Source organism: Phytophthora ramorum (assembly GCF_020800215.1).
Source record: "Phytophthora ramorum isolate Pr-102 chromosome Unknown Phyram_PR-102_s0004, whole genome shotgun sequence".
NCBI classification, from domain to species: Eukaryota; Oomycota; class Peronosporomycetes; order Peronosporales; family Peronosporaceae; genus Phytophthora; species Phytophthora ramorum.
Window position 1 is genome coordinate 1,649,710 of NW_027150650.1, and position 22,567 is coordinate 1,672,276.

At 51.4% G+C, this 22,567-nt stretch overlaps 7 protein-coding genes across 7 annotated transcripts; 5 read left to right on the plus strand and 2 right to left on the minus strand.

Annotated features, from left to right (window-relative positions):
- Positions 1-1,386: 1,386 nt before the first annotated feature.
- KRP23_5127 (2-phosphoglycerate kinase) lies at positions 1,387-2,330 on the plus strand (the record flags this gene model as incomplete). Its single annotated transcript, XM_067890164.1, has 4 exons — positions 1,387-1,487; positions 1,544-1,622; positions 1,681-1,754; positions 1,826-2,330. The coding sequence occupies 4 exons, from the start codon at positions 1,387-1,389 to the stop codon at positions 2,328-2,330; spliced, it is 759 nt and encodes a 252-aa protein (XP_067746731.1).
- Positions 2,331-4,353: 2,023 nt separating this feature from the next.
- Positions 4,354-5,154, plus strand: KRP23_5128 (RxLR effector protein Avr1; the record flags this gene model as incomplete). The annotated part of the gene is made up of 1 exon (XM_067890165.1): positions 4,354-5,154. The coding sequence occupies one exon, from the start codon at positions 4,354-4,356 to the stop codon at positions 5,152-5,154; it is 801 nt and encodes a 266-aa protein (XP_067746732.1).
- Positions 5,155-11,011: 5,857 nt separating this feature from the next.
- On the minus strand, positions 11,012-11,326 carry KRP23_5129 (uncharacterized protein; the record flags this gene model as incomplete). Its single annotated transcript, XM_067890167.1, has 1 exon — positions 11,012-11,326. The coding sequence occupies one exon, from the start codon at positions 11,324-11,326 to the stop codon at positions 11,012-11,014; it is 315 nt and encodes a 104-aa protein (XP_067746733.1).
- Positions 11,327-13,208: 1,882 nt separating this feature from the next.
- On the minus strand, positions 13,209-15,115 carry KRP23_5130 (BRCA1-associated protein; the record flags this gene model as incomplete). Its single annotated transcript, XM_067890168.1, has 6 exons — positions 13,209-13,301; positions 13,370-13,565; positions 13,641-13,680; positions 13,756-13,811; positions 13,897-14,645; positions 14,714-15,115. 6 exons carry the CDS (start codon positions 15,113-15,115, stop codon positions 13,209-13,211), a joined length of 1,536 nt encoding a protein of 511 aa, XP_067746734.1.
- A 658-nt stretch (positions 15,116-15,773) lies between these two features.
- Positions 15,774-17,515, plus strand: KRP23_5131 (Protein PNS1; the record flags this gene model as incomplete). The annotated part of the gene is made up of 5 exons (XM_067890169.1): positions 15,774-15,787; positions 15,856-15,909; positions 15,976-16,843; positions 16,915-17,158; positions 17,229-17,515. The coding sequence occupies 5 exons, from the start codon at positions 15,774-15,776 to the stop codon at positions 17,513-17,515; spliced, it is 1,467 nt and encodes a 488-aa protein (XP_067746735.1).
- Positions 17,516-17,677: 162 nt separating this feature from the next.
- Positions 17,678-19,263, plus strand: KRP23_5132 (Metal transporter CNNM4; the record flags this gene model as incomplete). The annotated part of the gene is made up of 4 exons (XM_067890170.1): positions 17,678-18,454; positions 18,577-18,864; positions 18,933-19,083; positions 19,172-19,263. The coding sequence occupies 4 exons, from the start codon at positions 17,678-17,680 to the stop codon at positions 19,261-19,263; spliced, it is 1,308 nt and encodes a 435-aa protein (XP_067746736.1).
- A 244-nt stretch (positions 19,264-19,507) lies between these two features.
- On the plus strand, positions 19,508-22,295 carry KRP23_5133 (uncharacterized protein; the record flags this gene model as incomplete). Its single annotated transcript, XM_067890171.1, has 6 exons — positions 19,508-19,682; positions 19,749-20,030; positions 20,100-21,038; positions 21,117-21,248; positions 21,322-21,530; positions 21,663-22,295. 6 exons carry the CDS (start codon positions 19,508-19,510, stop codon positions 22,293-22,295), a joined length of 2,370 nt encoding a protein of 789 aa, XP_067746737.1.
- Between the last annotated feature and the right edge of the window lie 272 nt (positions 22,296-22,567).

Below are 22,567 nucleotides of genomic sequence, written 5' to 3' on the forward strand. Positions count from 1 at the left end.
TTACCTGCCTAATAGAAGTATCCCTCCACAAGGTAGAGTCCACAGAGGACCCCACCGGTTGTCACTCCCGCCACGAGGCCGTCGTACGGGTCGAGGCTTGAGGATTTCCACCGTTGGCGACGCAGGCTGCGAGGCCGAGGAACAAACCGCAAAAAAGTCAGATTCTCCGCCATGGCGGTTTTCAAGGGGCGATACAGCTTCGTGCAGTTAGCGCGCATTCGCTCAAACCGTCTAAAAGTTGTCACTCTGATTCCGCGCGTCGGTTTTGAGTCGCAGTACCGGCAAGACAAACCTTCCATTCCGTCCCAGTGATGATCCAGGTAGTCCGCACCTGAATGTCCTCGCTTCTGCTTGAACTCGTAGAAGAAACGCGTACCAGCACCGTGGCGGATACTGTTCATTGCTCGCTTCACGAGATCTTGGTTTACATCTTTCTTTATCGGGAGAGGACACACCAAGGGAGCATACGTGGCCCCGCCACGTCCAGTCGACAACTGCATCAACTTCTTGGTTAGTGTCAGCGCGTCCAAGAGGTCTTGAGCTCCATTTGGTCTCTGGAAAATCGGCATTGTCATATCCAAATTGCAGGTAGCGCCAACTGTGCAGGTAGCTGGCTGAGGAACGAAGTCAAGACTTCGCATCCAGTCACACTCACAGCGGCATCCCAGGTGCGTTTTATTTTCCACTGCAAACGTTTTAATTGCCTTCAGCAGCACCATGTCAAGCATCTCTTTTGTAAAGGCAGAGGAGAACGTGTGAAGCAACCGTCTGACGTCGTCACAGGGTAGATAATCCCAAATCACTGCAGAACCGAGCTCAAGGACAAGGAAAAAACGACCAGCAGGGGAATCGTCTGGGACACTCACGCTAGGTGCACTGGAAGTAACTTTCACCCTCTTGTTCTTCCCCTTGGCTGCTTTAGAGGAAGACCGTCGCTCCTTGTTCGCACTACGACTGCGTTTTGATGCCATCGTTCAATGAAGAATGGACACGATTTCCCCCTTGAACGATGGCATCTCCGAAGTTTTCGCAGAAACTACGAACTGGTGACGTGCTGACTTGATGGATATAGCGAGCCTTCAGCGCGAGGGATTGTACCCGCTCCAAACATAAAGCCCGCACAGCACCCCACTAGTCTGTTGTTCCTACCACTAGACTCTCGATCCCCCCTCCCCTCCCCCCCAAAAAAAAAAAAAAAAACAATATTTTAGATCCACACCCTCGTGCGGTTGGCGACGACGCTGACGGATAAACCGCACATGCAACTTGAAGTGTCTGAAGGGCATGAGTCGGTTCATCCATTGGTGGAAATGATTTACGCATTATCCTCCAATCACAAATTATCGATCTTTTTCACAACGCGTTCAATATTGAAGATAAGTCTCAATGAGCGCTGTCTGGGGTCATTTTGAGGACTTTTTGTATAAGACGATGCTGGTGTTTGGCTATGGAGAACCGCAGATCTCGTGCTATCGGATGATGTCCAGGTAGAGGATTTTATTTGGTGTACGGTTTTTATTTCTGACGTTGGCTTTAACTGTAGATTTTACCGCAATCGTGTTCCGTTGCTCATCATGTTGGCGGGAACAGCGTGCATTGGGAAGTCGACGCTGGCAACGAAGGTGCGTCGGTTATTGGCGAATTACTGAGCGAATTGCACCTTAACTGTTCCGTGAATAGCTGGCCGACCGCCTCAACCTCTCCAGCGTTCTGCAGACAGACCTCATCTTTGAGCTGATGTGCAACTTTTCAGGGTACAGTGAAGAATTGTTCCTCTAATTCTGTAGAAACCCATACTTTTGCTAACGCATATCAATGTCTGTAGCCAGGAGAAAACTTCATACATAACGACGACTTTTCCGTCCACGGGCGACCTCATTGCTGAATACCAAAAGGAGTGCGACGTGGTGCGCAAGGGAGTTAAATCCGATATCGACAAGTGTCTGAAGGACGGCAAGTCGCTTATTATCGAGGGGTTCCACATCGACCCTCGTCTGTACCAGAAAACTATCGGAGCGCCTGAAAAGGATAGCAATGCCAGTTGCTCGGGTATCGTGGTGCCCTTCTTGCTAACCCTGGACGAAGCCGACCACTACAGCTTTATGACGAACTCACCTGACCCGAGATATCGTGGTGATCAAAACACAGCAGGCTTCCGTAATTTGCAGGACGTGCAGAACTATTTGGTTGTGCACAGCCAAGAAGACGGCGTGTTACCATTCACAGAGGTTCGCATCAACCTTCACTCGTTTCATGCCACGCTCGACCATCTTCATGACGTGGTGCTGAAACGCATCGAGGAGGTTTTTGTGAGTTGCAAGGCATCGTAATGTGAGATAATGTTGCCTTTTCTCGCTCACGACGATTTTGGCCAAGACTGAAGCACTTGCTGGAAACTTGTTTACAACGTTGAGATTTGCAGGCAATGAACCGATGATAATCTTTACCGCTTAAATAACGGTGGTGGCAGGTGTCACCAACGGTGAAATTTTCTGTGGTCTCTTGTTGGAGAAGAACTTCTGGACTAACTCGCCGTCTCCAATTGGGGGACGAAGTTCCCACTATTGACTTGGTACCGATATACGCTCGAGATCGACGATCTCTTGCAGGAGATTGAGTGCGTGATGATGGCTGGGTGCAATGGATCGGCTGTGCGCTATGGGAGAAGACAGCTATCATACAATTAGAGTGCTAAGGTTCACGAGAAGCTCGAGGTGCCCATTTTTCTCCAGCCACGACTAGAAGCTGCTGCGCCGGGGAATCACCAGTATCATGACTTCATCTGCAGTCTAGTGGCCGTGTACCCCTCGACTTGGGCACGGCGAAGCGGGCGCTATCACCCTTCCCTGCTGGCCTTCTTTCCGTTTGACACTGTGTTTGTCAAGTTAAGTACTCGCCGAGTTGGTGGAGACAGTGAGTCTACTGTTCCCTCAGCATCGCAAAGCGAGGCGCGGCGACCCAGAACTCGTGAGGAAGAGGCCCAAGAATACCCCGGCCAAAAACGAAAGAAGAAAGTGGAGAGGACAGCTTTGGTGCGCAACAAGGAGGGGTCACCACTACATACTACTGTAGTGGCAGAAAAGGAGTAGATCAAGCTGCTTTAAAGCTATTTGATCAGATCTAATTGATTAGATATATTCACGCTACGAATCGGAGCTGCTTAAACTGATCATGCAGCCTGTGGCAATATCTGTGAGTTGATTAGTCTGTATGGTATTCCGTACAGCTTCCACCCTCCTCGATCTCGAATATTTGTAGTTTTTCGCGAATGGCTAGGTACGTGACAGCCTTTTCGTTTTGGTTTACCGTACGCTCGGCAATCGGTAGTTTTTAAAGTTAAAAAAACAAAACGGTACATGTTGATAATGTAGGAGTCACGCAATGTAGGTTTACATGATGCGACCAAAACAGGTGTTACCGCTTGTGCCTAGGAAGCGTATTCTGGACTTGAACTTCTACTAGTATTATACTAGTAATACATGTAACGCAGCGTAAAACTGTGCGGTCAGAACAGCTGAGTCCAGGCCAGAATCGGGACGTCCAGTGCAATGTCAGCTCACGAAAGCCGTCACTGGCGAGGGTTGAGGAAGCTCAAGAATTTAACGGCTCAAATGAGCCGTTAAATGCAAGTCGTTTGAACCTCAAACGACTTGCATGTAAAGGCGATATTCTTATAGTGGGTTCAGCTGCGTCAGATGGGGGAATACAGGAGCAGATGGTCAACAATGGCAGTGAGGGGAATTCTAAGCTTACTAGTTATAATAACAGCCTGAACAAACCAAACCGCGAAACGTTCAATAATTTGCTTGTCAACTACAGTACACGAAATTGTGGTTTGCGGTCAAATTACGGCTGAATCAAAGAGGACCGAAGTGTACGCGAAGGCGACACTGAGGAGGAAAGCCGAGGGCCACACTGAAAGGTGATGATGCACTTAATTACGAAACTCAAGGACTACTTTGATCTGTTTTTGGGCTGTCAGCTGACATTGAGCTATTATTTAAAATATCCAAGTAACCTTACTTGAAAGTCCAGTACATGTACAACTAACGATGTAGCCGCTGCAAACATCTCTGTCAGCAAAAAGAAACCAGCAAGGTACAAATTTAAATTTAAAAAAACGATACTAGTATTTGCCATCGCATTTAACCGTCAGATGTACGCTACGCATGTATATATAGATGTGTACTACAATAAAACGGGCATTCGGCAATAAAACACGAAGGTCCCATCGCAAACCTCCTCCTTGGTGAAATCATTCAGCATGGCCACCGCGAGCCGGCTCGCTGACCGTGGCAGACCGCCATTTTGCAATTCGCAATCGCTGGAAAGACTTCGCCTCGCTCAATTATTATGCGCCTACTAGACCACGTCCTGTTAGCAACCGTAGTCACGCTTCTTGCGAGCACCTACGCAGCTGCGCAGACCAAGATTTCGGCGGTGACTTCGCATAGCTCCCCGAACTGGGGCGATGAGCTCGTGAGAGATCGCAACGGTGCCAGCAATGGGAGATCTCTGCGAGTCGGTACAAACACTGTCGAGGAGAGAGCTGCATGGTTGGAAAAGCTTGGCAAGAACGTCAAAGTGAGGTGGTGGCTTGAGACCGAAAAGACCGACGACTACGTGCTGAAGGCGCTGAATCTGAAGGGGTTAAGAGGAAGCGACCTCACTACGAACGCTAACTACAAGTACTTCCTGAAATTTGCGAAGAAGGCTGAGAGCTATCGACTGAACAAGTGGCTCAGGAACGATTTTCCCACATACGAAGCCTGGAAGGAGTTGGGCATGCAAAAAGTTCTCTTTATCGAGCAGCTCAATCAGATCAAGAACACCAAAAACTTCAGAATCTACAAGCGCTACGTGAATGAGTTTGACGACTACGTTTACAGGTCGATGATGGCTGGTTACAACCCTCCTAAGGTGATGGTCGTCAGTGGCGCCACGAAAGCAGAGATGACAGCACGAGTGGAAATTATGGCCGAAGCAAAGAGGTCCGAAGCGTATGCTAAGGTGGCACTAGGGCTGACTGTGCCTGGTAGGCCGAGGCTTACACTGACAGGAAAACCACTCGAGAAGCATGATGACTACGAGTATTTTGAACTGTTTTTGGCGGAGGCCGCAAAAATGGCGAAGACGACGAACAAAGTAGCGTAGGTAATGCATATTGTCTGATATTTTGTCGAGTAAACCCGGTAAAGCTCTTCAAAATAAACCCGTCTTTTGATCAAGACGTTACAGGCAGCGCTCATACTCGCGAGTTCTCAGTTGTTAATGACGAATGATCCTGCCAAAAGCACTCGTTCTTGAAATGCCGTTGAAGAGCCCAAATGCGCGCAAGTTTTGCAACCGAATATCTATTTTGTCCAAAGACCAGGTACAGTAAACCAGCGACACACGTCGATCTGTTGACACTGCCAGGGCTCGGAAAAAAAACTATAATATAATAACTATAGTATTATATTGACGGAACTACTTATTATTGGCAAAGCAAGGCTCCCGTAAAATATGAAACTGACCCCGTAATAAGTATATACTAGCATTTTACTAGAAAAACTGGGATCCTCAAAGCCCACATCGAATGCCTAATTCCTGTGTATATTATCATCTCTTCCCACAGTCATGCCAACTCACTCATTTCCATTTATTTTCTTGGTAAACACAAATAGAGGACCTCCTTACAATCATTTCCATATACAACGAGCAGCTCGCGCAGATTGTTCCTTTCGTAATGATTTAGAAGGACAGTTCCCATTGGAAACGCCATTTAAAGCCTAAAACTCGATAAAAATAATTACAATATTTATTATTGCCGTCACCAGGACTGCTACTTCCTCCACATCGTTTTGATTGTTACAACCAGCTCTTAAGAAAAAAAATACTGTACGACACGCTCATCTGATTGGATAAAATTAATTCCCATCGCTTCCGCTATTCGTTGATATTCGATTTGTTTGCAGTCGGGTCTAGAAGCAAAGTTACTGGCTGTGGGGGCTAGCCAGTTCGGCCGTCGGCCACCAGCTCGACCCGCTGCACCTGCCACATACATTCTATCACTTTGCAACCTACACTGCGTCACTCTCATGCCCAACTTAGATGATTCAGCACGCCGCACCATCGTCAACGCTGTTCTTCTTCAAACGGTAAGCGGTAATGTACACAACGTCCGATATGGTGTTTTTTCTGAGCTTGGTCGGCAATATGAGTGTCATGAGCAAACACTAGCTCGTGTTTGGAAGTGTTTTATGAAGACGATGGCCGCCGGAGTCGTGAGAGGCGACGTTTCCAGCAGAATCAAAGAAAATTCCGGTCGTCGAGGGTACGATAGAGACGAGTTGGTTATTAAGATTAGGGCAGTTGCGTTGCAAGAACGACGGACGATAAAGACGACGGCGAAGACAGTTGGGATCTCCACGGGCGTTCTACAGCGTTTTATGAACGGAAAGGTTGTGAGCCGCATCACGTCTAGGATCAAGCCTGCCTTGACATCGCAGAACATAGCCTGTCGGGTTGAGTACGTGCTTTCGTTTATCGACGAAAATAGGTTCGTCTTCGAGCCCGTGTACGACATCGTACACGTGAACGAGAAGTGATTCTACGAGGATGTGAATAAGCACTCGTACTACGCCGTAGAAGGTGAAGAAGCGCCACCGTGCCGGTGCCGGAGCAAGCGGGTCATTCCCAAGACAATGTTTCTCGCGGCTATGGCCAAGCCCAGGTAACCTGATAAATTTGCGTTTACGTATGTGTCATTAAGATTTTATCCCGTATATTTTGCAGGTACGATTACCATACAAAGTCCATGTTTGACGGCAAGATTGGTATCTGGCCGTTCACAGTGGACACTGTTGCACAGCGCTCAAGCGTGAATCGGCTCAAGGGTGACCCCATCACCAAAAATATCGAGTCTATTGACAGGAACATCTACAAGGACTACCTCATTGGTAAAGTCATGCCCACCATCAAGGCAAAGTGACCCAGGGGTGAGAAGTGGAAGGTGATTTTCATCCAACAGGACAACGCAAGACTGCACCTCTCGCCATTTGATCCTGACGTTCTTGCTGCTGGTACGTCTGGAGGCTGGAACATCCGACTGCGCTTCCAGCCGCCGATTTCAACGTGCTCGATCTCGGATTTTTGCAGTCGTTGTAGTTTCAGAAGGGGAGTCGAGGAATTGCGCAGCTGGTTAATGCTGTAACTAGCGCGTACAACGACATCAGGATTGAGACTCTGGAGAATGTATTCTTGTCGCTGCAGGTAGTCATGATATGTGCACTTGCGTGCTATGGAGGAAGCGAGTACAAGTTTCCTCACTACAACAAGGCGCGGCTCAGACGAGAACACAAGCTACCCGAGTCGCTGCCCTGCGCTAAAGATCTGTACCACCGTGCAGCGAAGGAAGTCAATTGGCTGTTCTTGCGTAGTTAATTCCCCTCTAAATAGATGATACTAAAAAAAAACTGTGATTATCATAAAAAATCCTACCATACATCATTGTAACAATCAAAACGATGTGGAGGAAGTATGTTTTACAGATTTGGACACAAAGATATGACGCCCGAGGCTTTTCTATTGTATCAAAGAGATGTGGACACAAATGAGTGACATCTGCAGCCATTATTAAATTTAGCCTATCCGAGCGCGCTATTTAAAAAAATGGTAGCCTCAATATTCTGTTCATTCGGAGCCGTAAAATGTCGATCTGGGCCCAACTAGTTAGGGACCTTAATTTTATTCGGGTGACGAGGGTTCAATCCCCCCCCCCCCCATCGACCATAAAGTTAAACACCCATGTGGTGACCTTGGTGCCAGGGTTCCAAGGCAGCACGTGCACCTGTTGACGTCCCCCGCCCAATCTGGTCGTCTATTAAAGGCCAGCTTTTACCCACGCTTTCTTTATACAGCTTTCACTAACCGAATCCCACGCAGTGACAACGCGCTCAACTAAGTGCTTCCGCTTTTCTGGCGCCGACAAGCGCTGGAGCTTGAGCAGACGTTGCCGGAGGGGGGCATGGCCGCTGGTGCGGATAGCTTCGAGCTCATAGGACAGTGTGACCACCCGAAGTTTCTGCTTGAACGGTCCCATCACCCCGACGTCCAGGGGCTGAAGCACCGAGGTGGTGTTCTTCGGCAACCGCACTACCCCCGTGCCCCAAGTCGCAAATACCTCCTAGGCCGCAGCACTCACGTGACACTTGAGGTTATCAATGTAGAGCGCTAGCGGTTCGGGTGATGTGTCACTGATGAAGTCGCCCCAAGCCTCCTCTGCGAAGGTGTCCAGCAACACCCGAGCGTCCATCCAGGCGCCCTTCTGGACGGTGGTCACGACCTTGTTCGAAATACCCTTGACTTCCTCCTCGACGCACCCCGCAGGCTGACCCTTGAAAATGATGACGGGGCGGAGCTTGCGTCCTGTAGCTGACACAATCAGCAGCACGCTTGCTCATTCGGAACGAGTTCGACCCTTGATCTCGACCCCTTGTTCGTGCCCCTCTCACTGATAATGCGCGTGGGGGTGTCGTCGTAGTAGATGGCCGTCTCGTCAGCATCGAAAATTCACGACCTCTTATACGTGGCTTTAACCTTGGCGTCGACCCCGCTGGTGAACTTGCGCTGCTTTTCAAGGTCTTGCGTAGACAGGATAGATTTAGTTGGCCGCCGGAACGAAACCCCCCGCTGGTGTATGATCCGCCGGATCATCCGGTCTAAGCTCTCCTCTTTGTTCTTCGCAAGATAATCTGTAGTGAAGTCGGCGTAGCCTTCCTTCAAGAAGACCAACACGTGGGACGTTTTCAAAGGAAAATCGTCGCGTCGCATCTGCTTGATCCACTGCACAACCTCGTCACAGTGAGGGAACGAGTTTAGTCTACCTTGACCACCTACGCTGCACTTATATCGCTTCTTGTTATCGCATGCATACCTAATACTAGCCTCCTTCTTTACCCATGCATGCACCGCAGTCCTTGACTTGATACCATTGAGCGTGGCAGCTTCGGTGACGCTCAGACCAGCGTTGATATCGTCCAGCACCTTTGTTTTAAGGGCGTTAGAATATGCGTTTCGCCGGTCTCGAACAATCGCGTTAACTTCTTCGACCAACTGACCCCCCTCCTCTCCTTCTAAGTCACCACTGTGTGTGCAATCATCACTCACCCGCCAAACTCGTAAACGAGCGATCGCTCCATCCTCCATGGACTCTATTTCGCATTTAATTATGAGTGGCATCGGCGCGTTGCATATCTCAGCAATTTTATTGGTCAAAATATTTGTATAGAACCCAACTTAATAAACCTTGACTTGTGTCCGTCATATCTTAGTGTCCAAATCTGTATTGCCATTCTGGATTACCTGGACCATCACTGGAGCGGAATCGACGGTTCCTCTCGTCAATACTGTGATAACCTGACGCGTCCTCAGGAAGAATTTCACTCGGTTTAGTTTGCAAACGTTTGAGCAGCTTCGTACAAACTGCAGTGACGTCTATTGGCCGCTGAAATCTGGTATGATGAAGGATCTCGAGCTGCTCCGATTTGTTCTTCGACCTCGAGGCTTGCGATGGCTTCCGAGTACGCTGAGACCAGGCGTATGCTACGGCCCATACGAAGGGCTCGTAGCAGGCATCACGAAGCACGGGATACTATGCGGATTCTACCTCGTGGACGGGTTCAGGCCATACTAAAAGCATGCAGCGATGTTCAACCAATACTGCGTTGCAAAGGTAGCAAGTTCATTGGAGCTAATCATTCAACTACCGGTAGTGATTTCAATGTAGGCAGGCCCCATCGTGAATGTTGCTTTGCATTGGTTTCACCACGAGCAGGGGTTGGTAGAACTATACCAGATAGTACTATGCAACGTGTGTCAACCAGGGCTCGGAAAGAAAAAAATTGTATTGGTTTCTCATGTCCTCTTTTCTTTTGGAGCTCGTGAAAAGGTCCTTTGTCCTTCGAATCGATCGTAAATGAGAGACTGGTCGCAAAAACACAATTGTGACAGAATTTGACATTAGCTCTCGCTTGAGAACCCATACAATGACGATGATGACCACTGTGTTGGCTCTTAGTAATCGGCCCAATACCCAACTCTGAAATAAAGATCACAGAGGACTCCGCCGCTCGTTATTCCTGCCATCATTGGGGCAAAACCCCGACTTACGTGTCTACGAGGTCGCTGAACACGCCACATCAAGCGCAGATTCTGCAGCATGAGAGTCGTCAGTGACCGATACAGCTCCCACCGGGTGCCTAAAGCATCGGCATGGTCTTGTTCACAGTGAAAGGAGGGCTCTTCTGGCAGCAATCGTTCGAGTCAACTCCTGTAGTGAAGTCGAGATTTCGCATCCAGTCGCATTAGCAATCCCCACTCGAGTTCGTCTTATTCTCCACGGCGAAATCTTCAACAGTCTTTAGCGTCACCGAATCGGCCAATGGCAGAGACAACCCTCCTGGGAAAAGCTTGCAAAGTACTGGAGACATCTGTAGGAGCCAGAAATCTCCGAACCGACGCGGCTCTCAATTCCAAGACGCTGGAGAAGGGACCCATTACAGCGTCATCGAGGGGTGGGCGAGTGGTAGTGTCGACCAAGTGTGTCTGTCTCTTGTTACGCTTGGTTCGTCGCGACGGAGCGCAACTCTGTTTCTTCATTGCTACACACTTGAAATGAATTGCTGGTATAACACATAATCCCAGCAGCTACGTGTTTGAGCTTCCAGCATTTTCGACGTAGAGGTTGCAGAATATTCCGCTGGTTGAGATACCCGTCACCAATCCTCCGCACGTCTTGGACGGACGAGGAACATATTTGTGCGGCGTCGGGATAAACCGCACAAACTGTAGCTCCGTTGTCATGGCAACTTTCAGTGGTCGGTACACATTCTTGTAGTTGGCTCGAGCTCGCTCAATCGCCTTGGCCTTTCACTTCAAACTGTAAGCTGTACGACCGCAGATGCCAACTTGACTGGTCCGGAGATTGATGCAGTGCTGGCACATCGATCCTTCGATGTCGCCCCAGTGCTCATCGATGAAGCCCGCCCTCGTGTACCCTCGCTAAGTCGTGAAGCTGTTGGAAATCTTCTTGCCAGATGCGATTCATCGCTTTCACAGCTGCCTCCTTGGTGAAAATACCTTCCTCTCCTTCCGTGAGCAGACACATGACTGGAGCGGACAGGTCTTCACCGTGTCCGTCGTGTGTGCAATATGGTAGAAGGACCTTCTTCGTCAATATCAACGCGTCCATCAGAGCTCGAACACCACTTGGAGTCTCTAGAATCGGCATATCCCGGTTGATACTGCACTTGTCCTCGTGGGCGAAGCCGTCCAGACGTCGCATCCAGCCACAGCGGCACTGGCGTCCTAGATGCATCTAAACTTCAATTTCCGAAATCTGTGAGTACACCTTTGCCCGACCAAAGTGGTGCTAGTCCAATCCAATACGGATTTTTGAAAAAATTGAAAACGGAAATTCTGATTAGAAAAAAATCTCATTACTAGCGCAGAGCAAAGTGGCGAATACGCAGAGCAAAGTGGATTCTCGAGGCAGACATCTGATCAGGTGCCGTACTGCATATTCTCCAGGCGTTCCGCGGCAGCCACCGCATGTTGGCAATGCAGTGCCATCTTGTTGACGAGGCGCAAGTCCATGCAGTCAATGCAGCGCTTGGCCGCCCGCTCCAGTATCGCCATTCGTGCGGCCGCGATCGTTCCACGGGGACGAATGGCAACCAGTTCCTCACGGGACAAGGCCAGATCGACCTTGATCTTGGCCTTAAGAACGCTGAAGCACCCTGTAGCATAGTGTTAGTATGTTAACGCATACAGAAAGACAAATTGAGCTTACCTTCGATGGGGTTACACATGGGCGAGTACGGCGCCAGCCTCAGTAGCACCAGATTGTCATGCTCCTCGACGCGCTCTTCCGTCTGGCTGTGGGCGGGGGCATTGTCCAGAACAACAACGACTTTCTTGCCTTGGAAGTGCTCAACGTAGGTGATCGAGGACTTGACCTTGTCGTAGATCTCATCGACGAACCCGGCGTTTACATCCATATGGATGCTTCCCTTCTCTAGCCGGTAGTGCACCAGTCCCACCTTCGTTGAAACGGCGCATTGTATCTGCAGGTTGGCCCCCTTGGACGGAGGCAGCATAACGGTAGCCCACTCCCCCTTCTTGGCGCGTCCTTGGCTGTGATTGCAATATACGTTGAAGTTGGTTTCGTCGTAATAGACGATAAAGTCGCCTGCAGCCATGTGCTGCTGCAGCGCTTTAGCAAACGTCTTTCGCTTCTCCTTGTTGGCATTATTGTTACAGATCATAGGCTCGACGAGGACCTACAGTACAGTACATATAGCGGTTAATAATTGTTGTACATATAACGTGACAGATAAAGTTACCTGCTTTATGGTGTAAACCTTGCCAATGAGCTTATTGCTGATTGTCGAGGTGCTGAGATCTACCCCGAAGTCGAACCTGACCATGTCCCTCATCGCACTGAGGGTGTACGTGCAGTTGTCGTCGAGGTACGCTTCGAGGGCGGCCTCGATCTCAGGTGTGCACTTGGTGCAGGAGCTGCGCGCGCCACCACGAGGGCGTAGCTCCACATGACCGCCGTCAACGATCCGACGCGCTGAGGTCGGGGGATGCCGTTGTGGGCGGCCACCAGCATCCAGTCGTCGCCGGAGCGATAGGCGTCGAGCAGGCGAGCTCTGGCGGACGCAGGGTGCGGAGTTCTGGGCATCCTGAGTTGGGAGGGGGGCTGAGGCTTGGCTTGGAAGGAGGCTTTTCAGAAGTGAGGGGAATCAGCGATGAGGCTCAGCACGTGGAGAACTCCCCGCGAGTGACTTAAGGAAAGCGCGCAAAGCGGCTTGGCATTCGCGCCAAAGTCGATGCCCCGCTCAAAGTGGTTGGCTTAGCGCGCTCCACCACGTTGGACTGCGATTAGACCACTTTGGTCTGTGAAGAGACCAGTACTCGCATATTTGTGAAGTGGACAAAAATATAATGTAAATGTTGAAATTAAAGTCCAAAATTATGAGTACTTCACCACATTGGATTGGACTGGTCGGGCAAAGGTGTAGTATTTTACGTGTATTTGTATGAGTTAGTGACTTTGGTATTTACCAACGCTTAGTGCTTCAAAAAGAATGCAACAAGCTCCGTACCATCACGGAATGAATGAGTACGCAACGGGTTTAAGCTGGTTAAACGCATCGGATCTATCGCTTTTTGCCTTTACCCTTTCGTCTAGACGATGACGCCGACGAGGTTTCTTTAGCCGTCGACTTGGACTCGATTTCGATCGTACCGCCCTGTAGCGGATAAAGCAGTGTGATCAGTCTTGTAAATGTGGTTCGTACAAGAAAGATCTAAAACATACCATAATCTCCTCGCGGTGTGCACTCTGCTCGACCTTGCTCTGCGTATCTAAATAGAACATGAGGTCGCGGACTTGGCCCTCTAAGTCGCCGATACGAAGTGCAGTTTCCTGTTCAATGCGTGCGTTTTGCTCCTCTAGGAGATGCACTCGCTCTTTCCATTGCTTCTGGTTTTCGATCAGCGACTTATTCAGCTCTCTGCACCATGGATAACCATACACAATGAATTTAGCCGTATGTTTCGCGCAGTAGTCCATAATCGCAGTCACTCACCTGACAAACATCAGCTCTTCCTCGAGCTTCTTAGTCTTCTCTGCTAACGTTGCGTTTGCTTTTTTGAGCTGCTTCCGCTCGTGTTCGTGTGCATTCAAAAGATGCCGGCTCTCACCTTCATCCACACGTGCAAGCAGCCGTTCGTAGTAGAGGCGCTGTTCCTCCAATTGACTATTACAGAGCAGCAATCATAAAACACAGAAAAGCATGCCAGTGTTACTGAGAATTCACCAACCAACCGACACACGTAGCTCACCTCTTCAAAAGGAAGTTGTACTCGACTGCAAGTTTCTCCAGCTTGAGGTGTTCACCCTCTTCTTCCTCAGCAGAAGTGATGGGTGGGTTTTGCGAGCGCTCACCGCTCATATTGCTTGGGTTCGGAAACTCGACAAACTTTCCGTCTTGTTTATTCAAAATCAGTCGGTGGACATATCCGTCGCCGGCATAGTCCCACACGCGTTGTGTCTCCAGCTCCAATGAGTATGTGTGCAGCGTCTCCTGATAATGCTGCTTGGCATGCTCTCCTGAATAGCGGCCGCAACCCACGTGACCGCAGATCAGGCAAATCCACAAGTGTTCCGTCGTGCCGCACACTTCGCACGACGAGCCGATGTCTCCGTGGCTGTATCGACACACCGGACAGCTCGATCCTTCCCACCGAAACAGACAATCACAGTGAAACGAGTGATTGCACAGCGTCGTCAAAATACCCGACGCCGATGCATCCAGCCTATCCAGACAAACAGCACACGTCGGGATCTCCGTCATGCCAACTGGTGGCGGCGGAAACAGCTTCCTCATCTGCGCACTGCTGGCTCTTCTCTCCGAGCGAGGGCTTAGCGGCGTCGCCGCAGCAACTGCAGTCTCTTCATCTGTCTGTTTCTCCTCCAACGCGTCACAATCCGGGTGGTCTCCACCCAGCACGGGGTCAAACTCAATGCTCCGCACAAACACAATCTTGCATCGCTCCTGCTCGATCGAGTTGAAGTACTTGCCATTATGGTCCTGCCCAATATCAAAACATTCAAATAAGACAATGAAACAACAATAAAAATCCAGTGCGTTCGCAGCACCAGAAAAAATTGGTCTGCTCGTTCTTGCGAGTTGAACTGCATGAGCACCATGCAGTTGCTGCGTTCCGGGTCCTTCAGGATGCGCACGAGCGCGATGTCTTGGCGGAAACTGGCCAGGAACTCCAGGATCTCCACGGGCGACATGTGGGACGGTACCGTCACCACGCACACTAATGTGCTGCGCTCGGTGGGCAATTGCTGGCTGGGGGAGGCCGACGACGCGGACGAGTAGGGCTTATCCGCGCGGTAGAAGCGCAGTTTGCCGGTGGTGACGCGCACCTGCGGGTTGCCGGCCAGGAAAGACGCACCCTGCATGTCCTGCGCAGCGGCGGGCGACGGCACCTCGGCCTTGGACTCCTCCTCCTCGGCCATGTCGGCGGCCTGCACGCGGATCTGGAACATGTCACCGATTGCACAATGAGACAAAAGATGCAAATGGGTGGATTTTCTGTGTGGAAAATGTGTGGCTTGTGCGACTGGACCAAATTTGGGGAATTTTGTGGCGATAGCCCTTATCACCACTTCAACCGCTGTTTTTTAGGGTCATCTTGAGCGAGCCGGCAAGCAATGAAGTGCCTCTGGGAGATTTGTGTGCAAGCACAGTAGTTGTACGACACTGGCAGTCAGAGTGGTGCAGACCTTGCTACCTTCACGAATCGGTGCATCATCGTTGTTGACTACCGTTGACGCTGAAGTTCGGGCTTGTTTTGAATCAATCAACTCAACTGTCTGCTAAACAGTCAGCAGAGAGTTTTGCGCTGTATGAACTACAGCGGGAATGGCTAGTAGTACGCAGCAAATGTACCGACGAGTGTCTTTCTTGTTGGTCTCAGATGAATTTCAGCGAAGGCAAAGTTGTAGCAAGTGCGTTCTCGAATTTGGTCTGGATTTTCCGTACCAAAATGCGGTGGTAGCACTGCTACGTACCCAATTTGCCGATCCCATCTCCACTTCGCAGTCCCGCACAAAAAATACATCACTTGACAAAACGACAGAAAGAGACCAAGCGTACCTGTCGCCCGTCCAAGCAGAGAAGGAAGCAAAAGTCAGCCCCAGCGCTATGTTTGCCCAGCCGTGCGTCTCCATCTCCTCCTAATACCCCCCTCCTTACTTCCCAGTTACCTAACTGTCTCTTCATGCAGGTACATGGGCGAGGCGCACGTCCAAAGCGCGCCGGAGGTGAACCCCATCAAGCCGTGCGTGATATACACAATAACTAGTAATAGTAAGCAGGCACTAAATTGATGTTTATTTGTGTGCAGTGACCAAAAGACCGAGGAGACCAAGGCTGTATGCCACGACTGGCCGTTCGCGCTGCTGTTCGTGCTCAATGTCGGAGTCATCATCGCGTTGACTGCTCTGTGGGGCGTCAAGACGGTGACGGACCCGGACAACAACTCGAGCGAGCTGCTGTCGGGAGATGACACGAAGGTCGTGGTGGCCATCGCCGTGGGTATGGCGGTCGTGTCGATGGTGCTGGCGCTGCTCATGGTGAAGCTCATCGTGGCCTACGCGCGCGTGATGATCCTGTTCGTGCTCTGGTTCAACGTGGGCATCTCGTTCGCCTTGGCTGCCTACGGATTCATCATTGGCAACATCTTCATCGCCATTATTGGACTCATTATCGCGCTGTTGAACCTCTGCTACGCACGCGCTGTCCAGCACCGCATCCCGTTTGCGGTCGCCAATTTGCGTGTGGCTGAAGGAGCGATTGCCAAGCATTCCTCTACCTACCTTGTATCGATCGTGTTCACCGTCGTGCAGATCGTCTGGGTCGTGGTGTGGGCGATGGCGCTGCTGGGTGTCGCCAACAAGATTGCAGAGGACAATCCGAGCTCCACGACCACGACCACGGCCAACACCAACACGACGACTTCTACCAGATCAACGTACAAGCAGTCGGGGGAATCCTACGTAGCGTACTTCTTCCTGCTCTTGTCGTTCTACTGGGGCCTTCAAGTGTTCAAGAACATCGCGCACACCACTGTCGCCGGTACTGTCGCGAGCTTCTGGTACCAATCCGAGTCGAAGGGCGCTACAGGTGGCGCACTGAAGCGCAGCACGACGACTTCGTTTGGCTCCATTTGCTTCGGTTCTCTTATCGTTGCTTTCCTGCAGGCACTGCGTGCGGTACGAAACTAATGTGCATGGTGTTTGTTTCGAGTAATGGGTCTAATATTCATATCGCTTATGTATCACAGTTGGCTGAAAGTGGTCGCCAGGACGGAAGCGCGCTGGCATGCTTCGCTGAGTGTATCCTGGGCTGCTTGCAGTCGCTGATGGAGTACTTCAACCGCTGGGCCTACGTCTATGTCGGCATCTACGGCTACAAGTTCACGCAGGCCGGCAAGGCGGTGTTCCAGCTCTTCAAGGAGCGCGGCTTCGATGCTATCATCAACGACGATCTTATCGGCAACGTGCTTGGCTTCGCAGCACTGGGTGTTGGTACGTTAATTCAACGCATTGCAATTGTTCTTGCTAGTGCTAACTGCAAAGCTGCTGCTTCCCTGCCCAGGCCTCATCTGCGCTGGCGTCGGCGCGCTCATTGCAGAGACAACCGACGTGGTCTCCTTCCAGAACAGCACCGCGTTCCTGGCGATCCTCGGCCTCGTGGTGGGTATTGGCGTTGCCGTGACGCCGCTCGCAGTCATCGACAGCTCCGTCGCCACCATCTTCGTGTGCTTCGCCGAAGACCCGGCCGCTTTCCAGCGCTCGCACCCGGAACTCTACGCCCCACTGGTGCAGGAGTGGCACAACCTCTATCCGGAGATCATGGTGCAGGCAGGCTACTGGTACGCCTAGTCCGCACAAGTCCAACAAACGTACATGTGTACACCAAGTTTCTATTTTATAGCACGAGCTATGTTACCCATTTGTTGCCAAAAATAGATGTTGTTGCCAAAAATAGATGAGTTCTGAACCAAAAACGCCCACTTCAACGTAAGTCAGCATTAGTTGCCTGGCATGGTGTCCTCCACGACGTTGCTGCTCTTCCGCGCTGCCTCCGCGAGTCTTGTGGTGCGCCGCCTCATGGACGGCGACCACGAGGAAGCGAGTGCAGCTGCCGACTCGGACACAGGTTCCGCACGCTCGGATACCTTCAAGGCGATCCACTATGCAGGCATTCTGGGGCTGATTGTCATGTCCGCCATCTCATCGGGCCTGACGCTGGGGCTCATGTCGCTGGACAAAGTGAGTCTGGACGTGGTAGTGCGCGCCGGCGACCGGGCCGAAGCGACCACGGATGAGGTGCTCAAGGCCAAGGCGGCGAAGCGTATTTTACCTGTTCGCGCAGACAGTAATTTACTGCTAACGACGCTGGTGTTGACGACGGTGGCAGTGAATAGCCTATTGTCCATTCTTATGGCGGACTTGACCAGTGGCCTCGTGGGGTTCTTCGCGTCCACGATCATCATTGTCTTGTTTGGAGAAATCGTGCCACAATCGCTCTGTGCACGCCACGCACTGATCATCGGCTCGGCCTTCGTGCCGGTGGTGCGCGTGCTGCTGTTTGTGTTGTACCTTTTCGCCAAACCTGTGAGCTACGTGCTGGACCGCACGGTCGGAGAGGATGTGGGCACCATGTTCACCAAGAGAGAGCTCCAGAAACTCGTGGAGATTCACGTGAGGCAGAAGGTTGTTCACCCGGAAGAGGGGTATATTGTGCGTGGAGCCATGAGCTACAAGCACAAAGTGGTCAGTGACATCATGATCCCGGCCGACAAACTGTTCTCACTTCCGATATCCTTTCCCACGATGAAGTTTTGTGTGTTTGGTTTCGTGTTGTGTATCCCTGGTTGCTACCATTGTTTTATTTCCTTAACCTGTTGCCGCTGATTGTTATTCTGCATTCTTTCCTCCACGCCTGCACGACACTGAGCCTAGACACGCTCAAGATGATCTACAACAGCGGATTCAGCCGTATACCAGTGTGGAATAAGGACCCGAACGACGTGGTGGGGATCGTCTTCACCAAGGACTTGATCTACGTGGACCCGAACGAGGACGTGCCGCTCTTAGCTTTTGCTCGCGTGTTTGCGGTCTCGGCGCACCGCATTTGGCTTGACGCACAACTCGGCGAGGTGCTCAGTGTTTTTAAAATGGGGAGCACCCATATGGCGCTCGTCTACGATGTCAACAACGCTGGCCCGGTACGATGTACAGATGACTGTGTGCTTCACCGTATCGTAGCTGACCTGTGGTTTATTCACATGTTCAGGGTGACCCGTTCTACGAGTTGAAAGGCCTCGTGACATTGGAAGACATCGTCGAGGATATCCTGCAGTCCAAGATTACCGACGAGACCGACTCGCCCGAAGCTCGAAAGGAGCGACAAAACTGCACAGACCAGATCGGGTATTCTGACGAGGGTGAGTTTGTGGCACACGCCGTTGTCTTGCCTCCGCCATCCATCTCTCGCCGTGACTCGCTCTAAGTGTACACCGTGTGCTACCAAAGTATGCTCAGAAGAATCCCCTCTCCTGCTTGAAAGCAGTCTGGACTTCGGTACTACCGCTCAAGCATCCAAATTACAGATCCAGAGCAAGTAAAACCAGCAGAGCAGACTGTGTTCACCACGTACGGCAAGGCCGTCGTAAATCAGCGTTACCTCCAGCGTGGCATAACCAGCGATGAGGGTCTACGAGACGCGAAACTGTATTCGCTACGCCTTCATGTTTAGAGGCATGGCACCTACAGAGGCAACAATAATTCATTTCCAAGATGCCAATTCCATTTGACTTCCAATTTCAAGCGACGCGTCCTCTCAAAGATTTGGATATCCGTATCATCGCAATGGCAAGGCGATGGTCATCCCTAGCAAGGTTGGCTTTGTCTGTGACCATTATTGGAAGGGCTGCGGCGACATCATCAACCACTACAACGGAACTGGGGTGCAATTCCACAGTAGCTGAGCAGGAGGCTATAGAGCGATGGTCACTACTATCCGAGCTAACGTTTTCGCGCGACTGTGGGTAGATCAACTTGGCTGCCCCTAGAGCTAACTATTTGCTGACAACTTGTCGTCGATGTGCAGCTCATGCAGCAGCAGCTTTTGCTGACAAAATTTGGATTGTCGGTGGCGTATCGGCATCCTACTACACGAAGCGTCTAGAGTACACAACTTCGCGCTCGGATGTGATCTTTTCTCTAGATGGCGTCGAATGGACTGAGGTGCTGGAGGAAGCTCCGTTTCGACGACGCTATGGACACTCGTTGACCACCTTCACCGATTCCAGTGACAATGTGGAGCGCCTTACGCTCCTCGGGGGATTTTCGCCCGAGGCCGCGACCGATATCTGGGTGACCACCGATGGAGGTAGGCAAATGTACCAGTATTTAAATCCCTCAGCGCGCGTTTGACAGGAAATATGCGATGTGTGCACAGCTACTTGGGAGGAATCGACGGCAGCAGTTCCTTGGGCAGGTCGAGGCTATCATTGCTCGGTTGTTTTTGATGGCAAACTCTGGGTGCTTGGAGGCAGTCCGATGAACAATGAGGTTTGGTCGACGTCTTCCGTTCTCTCTGGGCCATGGACTCAGCAGAGCAGTGTACCCTGGTCACCAAGAGCTGCTCATGCATGCACTTCACATGAAATCATGACCAATACGACAGAAGGCGATACATCTCGCGAAGAGTTCATTTTCCTCATGGGCGGGTGGCGCGACACAAGCCTGCACGACGTCTGGCGAATGAACTCCGACGGAAAATGGGAGTTGATGAAGGAGGCTGCTCCATGGGAACCACGGGCGTGGTTTTCTCTTGTGTCTTTTGATTCTAGGACGAATGGCGACGTGCAGCTCGGTCCACGGCTGTGGGTGCTGGGCGGCGGTATCGTAGGCAACGGAATCGAGAAAATGTATCCGTTCTCGGATGTCTGGTACACACGCGATGGTGTGGAATGGATAGCAGCCAGCTCGAACGCGTCAGGCATTTCAACCGCCGAGTGGAGTATGGTGACCCAGAGCAACGCACAGGTTTGCATGGGTAAGTGGGGGCATTCGGTTGTGCCCTTCCACCGCACAGTCAATCGGGCGTACTATTGCCACACGTCGTGCACGAACGAAGAAGGCACGATCAGCCTCGCCAACCAGCTCATTCCAGTGTGCAACCCGAGCACGACTCTGCCAGAGATACCTGCCCAACACACTGTGCTTCTCAACAACTCCATGATCACAAAAACAATCTACCCGGATGGGTGCGGTTTGTGCGTGACAGACCCCAACGCTCGCTACCAAAACAGCACAACTGTACCAACGCTTCTTCTTCTGGCCGGAAATGTCGGCGTCCAGAAAGTAAACGACGTATTTCGTAGCAGCGACGGGAGTGAGCTCGACGCATTTGACCGGGCGATGGCAATGGGCTAGCATGACTGAGAGAGTTGTCTTGTTGCCTCGAATGTAGTGTTGTGCGAGCGGGATGGCGAGATCTGCTCCAACCAAGGCGTGTGCGTGCAAGGTGGCACTTGCCTCTGCAATAGCGGCAAGACCGGGTCCTTCTGCGACAGCGAGTTGGGCTACACCATCATCGATTCGAGTACGTATCACCTTTGTGTGGATTTTGGTGGTCTGGAGCACTTTCAATTGACTCAATGGTGTCAACTTTGCAGCGAGTTGCTTCCCGGAGTCGGCACCGGTGGTCGTCGCCGGCGGCAAGACAAAACGTTTGGGCGACGTACAGATTGGAGAATCGGTGCTGTCACTGGACGGGTCAGGAAAGCCCGTATTCTCCACCGTCTACTACATTCCGCACGAAAGCTTTCGCGATAGCGAGACCGAGTTTATTCGTGTGGAGCACGAAGGCATGAAGCGCGAACAGGTCCGTTTGTACATGCCGATCAGACCCTGGCCATACGGAGAGGTGGTGCGGCGACCACCTCTACCAGCAACCGACCAGGATCGGATCGCCTTGTCTTGTTGAATGTAAGCTGACGGTTGTCGTGCCAAGCAGAACTTCGTTGAGCCTCTGCAGCTCACGCCCGAGCACCTCGTGTTTTACCTACCAGAGAGCAGAAATTTGAGCCTGGGTTCGTTGATGGCAAGCCTGGCACAGAAACCAGCGAGTGAGCTGCGGGCGAACGACCTGCTCTTGACGTTCCCCTCAACGTTCCCATCTCCGTATCGATCATGCCCGCACAACAACACTAACACCGAAACCGTATCGAGGACGCCCAGAAACGCTTCAACTTCAGCCAGCTGGAGCTGGAGCTGCCGCGACACCGTTGACAAGCATGGGGAGCGTCAAGCTGGACTCAGCTTGGTCAGAGTCACCGGATTGACCCGCGTCACGCATCGCGGCGCCAAGACGCTCTACACGATGTCGGGCAATCTGTTTGTGGCGGGCGTGCTCTGCAGCAACTTTGGCGACTTGTACCCGGTGCTGCCTGGTCAACAATGGCGGGATTCGGTAGCAGTCAAGCTGTTTGCGCCGCACCGTGTGGTGTTTAGGCTGCTCCCTTATCCGCGCACGGCCGAGCTCCTACGCGCGCTCATGGACCGGCTGGTGCTGCCCGCGTTGACATGGCTTCGCCCGCTCCTCTCCAAGCAAAGCAAAGGAGCTGGGATATCGTGCACCGGTAGTTAATCAAGTCGCGTTTCGCCCCACCGAGACCTTTACACTGTAAAGTTTACAGCGAGAAAAACAAAAGATCGGCACTTGGCATTTTTTAGAGACAACAGCGCAACAGCAAAGCCGCAGGAGCTTCGAGACGGAGCCGCCCAACATTTTTGCTGCATCCTCCTGTCTTGGGCGAAGGGGATAACCTCGCAGTTTTTGCTGTACGAATCGACACCAGGATCACGAGAAGAGCTGCCACCGGTGGTCATGCGCCAATCCAGCAGGAAGCTTGAGTTGTC